General features: G+C 59.2%; 1 protein-coding gene across 1 annotated transcript in view; it reads left to right on the top strand.

The window, feature by feature from the left end:
• Positions 1-1,864, top strand: part of UNCX (UNC homeobox) — a 9,329-nt gene extending 7,465 nt beyond the window's left edge. The window contains exons 5-7 of the mRNA XM_024763510.1: positions 569-751; positions 837-1,054; positions 1,622-1,864. Of these exons, the coding sequence (XP_024619278.1) occupies positions 569-751; positions 837-1,054; positions 1,622-1,864 (644 nt within the window). The remainder of the gene's footprint in view (positions 1-568; positions 752-836; positions 1,055-1,621) is intronic.
• Positions 1,865-6,913: the final 5,049 nt, after the last annotated feature.

Raw genomic sequence — 6,913 nt, 5'->3', positions numbered from 1 at the left:
GGGTGGGGTGGGGGGGGGGCCGGGGCGGGGGCCGGGGGGAGTGGGGAGGGAAGGGTTTTGTTTCTTTGCTGATTTATTTTTAACCCGAGGTTGTACAAGCCCCTGACAGTTTGGATAAATTAGCCAGGCCTCGCAGTCTCCTAATGAGAGGGTATTATTTCGGCACCTCGGAAGGAGCGTGAAAAATGAGGGAGACTCCATCCGGGGGTGTCGGATCGATTCAGGATCAGGGTGTAAATTATATACAACTAAATATCCAGCCGCCCATACCGCTGCTTAATACGGAGCTTAGAAATGCAACATTAAACAAAGATTATGAGAGATCGACGCCTCTGGACCGAGCCCAACTCACTGCTCAGTCGGGTCAGACCGGGCCGCGCGGGCCGAGAACGGGGGTGGGGTGGGGGGCACGGAGCGAAAAGGAGAGTTTGGGATGAGAGCCAGGCCCGGGATGGGAGCCTCGCCTTCCAAGCTCCTTCCCTTTCTTCCAAAGCCCGAGCGCTGGGCAGGCCTTGGAAGCCCCCACTCTGTCCCCACCCGGTCTGCCCCTTCCTCCGCCTCCCCGCAGGGCCCGGAGAAATGGAGGCTCGAGTTCAGGGCCTCAGTTTCCTCGTGGGCACCCTGGGGAACCGGACCTGGCCCCTCAGACCCGGCCTTCGCCGCGCTTCCCAGGCCACGCTGCGTGGAGGAGGCGCCGCGGGCCTCACAGCTCCCGGGGTCCAGGCCGCGACCCTCGCCCCGCTGCTCAGTCGTGCGTGGGGATGGGCGCTGCCTTGTGGGCGGCGAGGGTGGGAGTGTGCACAGGGACGCACCCTGGGTGCCTGGCTCTCACTTAGGACTGAGGGGACCGGAAGGAAGGGGGCGCCCGAGGGGTGGCCCTGACGGGGCCCAGTGGTTCCCAGACGCGCTCAGTCAGGAGCTGGGACGCTCTGGCCGGGGGCGGCCGGCGCACAGCCTGCCTTCGTCCTGTCCCCCCTGCGCCGGGGGCACTCCCCCCGGGTGGTCCAGACGGAGCTCCCGGGCAGGGAACCGCCAGGGCCTGCAGAGTCGCGACGTGAGTAAGGAGAGGGGAGCCTTGGGGCAAGAAGCCCCGCGCCGGGGAGGATGGGGCGCAGGGACCCCTCGGGCCCTCCTCTCTCGGTCCTCTCTTCCTGCCCTCGCCGCAGGTCTTGACTTTCCCGAGATCTCCCGGCGCCTGGTGCCCCTCACCAGCCTCTGGCTCCCTTCTCTCCGGCCGCCGAGCACTCTGCGCTCCCCTCCTCGGCTTTCCTGAGCCGGGATCGTCCTCCCCAGAAAGGGAGCGGGCCACTGCCGCGTGTGGGTGTTGCAGTAATGAAAAATCAGAGCAGTTAAATCGTAAAATTTGGATTAAGAAGCTTGAATTTAATACACACGCACCACATTTATTAAAGCATTAGAATAATTGAAATTTGCTGCTGCAGCCGTCCAATCTGTTTAAATAATTCTATGCGTGTCTTGTTGTGATAAAAGATTATCTAGAATTCTATTAAAGGCGCAGGAGCCTGCTTTGTAAATCCTATTTGGGGACTTTCAATAACTATCGATAATCTCATCTGCACAGACCCCCCCCCCCCGCTCCGCGTTATCGGAAACTTTGCAGCGTTTCCCAAGCAGCACCGGGAAGGCCAGACCGGCAGTGGACCCGGCACCTGCCGCTCGGCCCGGGGTTGGGAGCGCCGGCGCCTGGGGGTCCAGCCCTCCGGCTCTGGCCGTGGCGCGGGGCAGGGCCCCCACTGGCCGCGCCTGGCGGGCCGGCCGGGAGGCCTTTGTTCGCCGCCCGAAGCCCCCGGGCTCCAAACCACGCGCCGGGCTGCGGGGGAGCGAGCGTGGGCGCCGCCGCTAATTGCTGCTGATTTTGTTTCATTAACTTTATTTACTCTTGAACCCCTTAATTGTTTCCCATTTATTTTTAGTAATTTTATAATGCACTAATAATCCCCCTCGGTCTGCGGACGCCTCCGCCCCCGCCTCCTCCCCTCCCTCCCCGGCTCGCTCCTCCTCCCTCCGCGCGGCCTCCCGGCTCCGCGGCCGCGAGGCCGCAGGCGTGGCCGGGCGCACCGGAGCCAGGGTGAACGGGAGCCTGGCGAAGCCGTGTCCTCCCGTGGGTCCTACTCCCGGAATTCTGCGGAGAGGGTAGCCGGCCAGGACAAGGGCTGGACTCTGCGTCCGAGCCAGAATGGTTCTGAATTGAGCTGCTTCTCCGATAGGAGGGAGCGCAGAGGCCCAGAGAGGGGAAGGGACTTGCCTAAGGTCACACAGCGTTCGCTGTCCGCTCTGGGCCGGACCGGGGTGGGGTGGACCCGACCAGGCCCTCGCGGCTCGCGCTCCTCCCGGCTCCTCTAGCGGCCTGAGCGGGTTTGCAGAGCGCCCGAGCTCAGGGCTGGGCCGGGCAAGGACTCGACTCACCACCGCTCAGCCCCTTCCCTGGGGAGCCGGTGTCCCCGAGGCTCCCCGCCCCCCGCCCCCAGGAACCAGCCCCGTGCCTTGCCGGTTATTAGACAGCTCGAGGGACTGTCTGCGGGCCGCCTCTTTCCTGCTAATTATCACCTTATGAAAAGTGTTTCATTAAGAAACTCTGCTTTTGATTAATTATCGACAGAATGCTGACCAGAAAGAAATGAAATTAATCTCTGACCCCGTCTGGGTAACACTGGAAATTCATCACATATCCTTTTAATATTGAAACACAGCGCAGAATTTTAATAGAAAATATTGTTTTTCCAAACCTCCAGTCTTTATTAATGCCCCTGGGCAGGGAATGATATTGCTGGCAATATAGCAGTCTTTGTTCATTTTAAATTTATTAAACATAATGCACTTCATTTTCAAACATTTTACTGTTTCTTTTTAATTTCACTCAGTGTAAGTACAGAATAAAACCTTTTTAAACATTTAAGATATTGAAAACCCACATACGGACATATAACGGGAACGCTTCGGCCATCAAATAAATTTAAGTAGAAGCAATTGTAATTTTAACCTCCCAAGTATTGTCCCCTTCAGACATTAAGGCAGCATCAGCCACCATCATGTGAAAGTGTGAGAAGAGGCCGTGAGGCCCCCTGGCCCCCGGAAGGAGACCTGCCTGAGGGACGGCCCAGCCAAGCAGGGCCTCGCAGCACCTCCAGGCCTCTCGAGCTGCAGGGTGGGCACCAGCCCCCCACCCCATTTCATCGTCCAAGCAAAATCACTCTTGGAGGTCAGAGTGCTCCTCACGAGGCAGCCCACCTACCTCCTCTGGCCACTCCACCAAGGACCCCAGCCCCCTCCCCAACTGCACACGGGGCTTTCCTGAACGGGAGGCGGTTCCTTCCTTCCCAAGTCCCTCTCCCCTCACCCGCTGCAGCCAAAGTGCTTTCAGGTCTGCCCTGCTGAGGTGGGCACCCAGCAAGTTCCCAAGCCTTGGGGAGGGGGCTCCCCTGAGATCACGCCCAGCCCCCTCCTTCCGGGCCAGAGGAGCTGGGCTGAGGCTCCAACCCTCCATGCCAAACCACCCGCCTGCCCCCCCCATAACTCCCGCCTGCCCACATCCCCTTTCCCTAGGAATCCAAGCCTCGGGCGGGCGGGCGGGCGGGAGGGGCTAGGCCTCTGGCCTCGAGGACGAGCCACCTTGGTCTGTCCAAAGTGTCCAGGTTCCAGCCATCCGGGCCCTGAATTGGAAACAGGCAGGCTCTCCACTGAGAAATTACTCTTTTTATTTCTTGTAGCGCTCCTGGTGCCCTATTTCACGGCACCGATGAACGGAATATTACTTTTAAAACACTATGAAATACCAGGTCCTGTCCTCCGTGCTGTTTCGGGGGAATTCAGTTTTCGCTGACTGGTGAGAAGCCCCAGCGTTTCTTTAGGAGGCTGATGGGTGCCGCGTGGTAGGAAAAGGATAATTCTCAGGGACCATCTTGGTGTCCTGGAGCCCACTGGTGTCCAGGTCACTCAGTGGTGTCCCTTTACCACCCCCGCAGGAAAGGTGTCTCGGATGGGGCCGTCCCGTGCACAGCACGTCGTCCCAGGCTGCTTCTGCACATTCGTTGGTATTCTTTATCACCCAGCAGCTCGAAGCCTGGCCTAGGGAGTGACTGTTTACAAGGGTGTCTCTTACCTGTAATCTGCCCACCTGCAGGATGCCGCCCCCACCCCGTGAGTCCCCCCAACCCCACACAGTCCCGTTTGGTGCGCTGATCTCCTGGAGAATTACTCCGACCTGCTGGAAACAAAGTTTGCCTCTCCCTTTCCTCTCCTCTCCTCCTGGTGAGTGTACCTTCGGCCAGACCTCCCAGCAGACAACTTTGTTTTCCGGGGCTCGGTGCTCGTGGTCATGGCTGGGGAAGGCTCTGGAAGAGGGCTTCTTCTGGACAGTTTTCGGCCCTCAGTTTGAGCTGAGACCACTGCCCCCTCTGGCTTCTAACCAGTGCGGTAGACAAGAACAGGCAGCTGGGAACAAGAAGAGGGCCCTGGCCCTGAGTTCTGAGCTGCCCACCTGCCCTGGCCGTACACAACCGCCCAAGCTGCCATCCGCAGGTGCTGGGAGCCGCCAGCAGTGGCGAGGGTCGGGGGGAACCCAAATGAGCCCCAGGGAGGTCTGTACGGGCCACACTAGTCTGGGGATACTTAGGGGGTATGTGGGGTGGGGAGAGGTGAGGCCTTCCCCACATCCATGAACAAGAAAGAAGCTGGGCTCTAGGAACCTGGAAATCACATCAGATTCCCCGCGGCTCCCCCCTTACAGTCTTCTGTCTCCCCAGGCTGTTGCCCAGGGCCGCTCTTGGAAGAGGGGAAGGGAGGTGCTGGTGTGCCTGCAAAGGCCCAGCTTAGCTTTCTGACTGCCACACCCAGGGGCTGGCCTCTGCTTCACCCAGGCAGAGTCCAGGAAAGAACCGCTAGTGAGAGGGTGTTTTTTTTTCTTTTTTACCTGATCCACTTAAACTAAAAACAAACAAGTAAAACAAAACAGGGGCTCTGGTGGGAGGTGCCCAGGCTCCACCCCACGTCCAGCTGGCCCTGGGGACCTGCTTGGCCTCCTGCAGGCGTTGAACTGCGGTAGAGGGTCTCCACGCAGGACCCACACCTCGGATTTTGATTTTCGTGGATTTGGGATCCAAGGCCTCCTGGCTTCTGAACCAGGAAACCCTCTCGCCAGGATCTCCACCTGGACCCACACCATGCAAAACCCTCTCTCTGTGGAGTTTCCTGTAAACAACTGCTCACTAGAGTTAAGACTCCCCCCCCAAAAAGATAAAGCGATTTAAAGATAATTAATTGCATTAAACTATTGACTAACTACCTTGCTCAATAGTAATTCATTTAGAGAATATTAAAATCGGAGGAACAATAATAAAATTGATGCCAATTCCCACAGGGAGGGAGATGGCCAGCAAATTGGATACTTTTCTTAATCTGGCGTAAATAATAACATGTCTGCTCCCCTTCTCTCTCAGGCCAATTCCCCTATCATTTATTTCAGACTCTGAAGCCCGGCTTCATAATTGATATCAGTTACTCAGTGAGTGCTTTGCCATTTGGTCTTGTTATCCATGATAATTGCAAAGTTCAGCCTCTTTCCGCAGAGTTGAGATTCCGGCTCCATGGTTGAGGCCTGCCTGTCTTCAGCGCAGCGCCCGCAGCTGGGCTGGAAGGTGGGGGGCTCTGGCTGCCCCCGGGATGGCGTTTTCTTCTTCGTGACAGTTTGGCACAGGTCTCCTGCCCGTCCTGGGACGTCGGTTCGGGCACCTGACGGCAGTGTCTGGACAGTGCCTGGGCCTTCCTCTGACCACCCAGAGCCGGGCCGCCATCCGCTATCTGAGAAGACTCATTCAGCATTAAACCCAGGGTTTAGAGTCACAGTGACAATTCGTTTTTGTTTGAAAATTGGTGGGTGGAAGTGATGAACCCCAGACAACACCTGGGGAAAAAATTCTGTGGAGCCAGGAGGAAAATTTGGGAGATGGAGGGAAGGGGGTGCTGAGGAGGGATGATTGACTGAGGGGGGCCTGGTGGGGGGAGGGGGGACATATCGGCTCTCAACCCACCTCTTAAACCTCCAGGCCTGGGCACTGGAGGGACACAGACCCCGGCCGGAGCCCTGACAGCCGCTCTGGTCCCTGAGATGACTATTTCGTTATTTATTCACTTATTTATTCATTTATAAGGTGTTTACTTAGCTCCGTGCAGCTGTAACATCTCATTTACAGCGTGGCCTCCGGGCATAGAAACAATTGGCAACAAAAGAGTAACTCCGGAGAATTAGAGGAAACACACACACACAACAACAACACGAGATGGGGGTGGGGTGGAGAGTGCGAGGAGCCGGGCAGACCGCTGGACAGACGGGTGGACACGGGGGAGACCCCCGAGAGACTCCCGGGCAAGGGGGGCAGCCGGTGCCGTGCTGAGGGTGGGGCTTGCAGGGGGGGGCGTCGTTGGGGGCCCACCCGGGACTGTGTGCGCCCCGGGGTTGTGCACTCGTGCGGGGTTGTCCACTCGTGCGGGGTTGGCCGGCCGGCCGAGCCTGGGGGCGTCTTTGGAGAGCATGGGACCTGGAGGCGGCGGTGGCCAAGTGGGATCCGACCGCCAGCTGTCCCCGGCCTCCGACACGGCGGTCGCAGAGGGCACTCAGCCCTGCTTCACTGTCCCTGGCGGGGCTCCGGCCCGACCTCTCCCAGCCGGTTCCCAGGAGGCCCTTCGCGTCCCGCGTGCCGGCGTGGAGGTCGATGTGGCGCAGGCCTCAGACTCGGCGGCCTCCCCGCTGCGCCAACGACCCGGCCTGAGCCCCTCGCGGGTCGTCGCGGCCGCGGGAGGCAGGGAAACTGAGGCCCGCAGCGCGGAGACCGCGATGGGCAGAGCGGCTGGGAAGGGGCGCAGGGGGAGCGCACGGCGCCGGCAGGGCGCGAGGGGC

This window comes from Neophocaena asiaeorientalis, unplaced genomic scaffold, assembly GCF_003031525.2.
Source record: "Neophocaena asiaeorientalis asiaeorientalis breed wild unplaced genomic scaffold, Neophocaena_asiaeorientalis_V1.1 scaffold223, whole genome shotgun sequence".
Classification (NCBI taxonomy): domain Eukaryota; kingdom Metazoa; phylum Chordata; class Mammalia; order Artiodactyla; family Phocoenidae; genus Neophocaena; species Neophocaena asiaeorientalis.
This window is presented reverse-complemented; position numbering and strand designations above follow the sequence as displayed.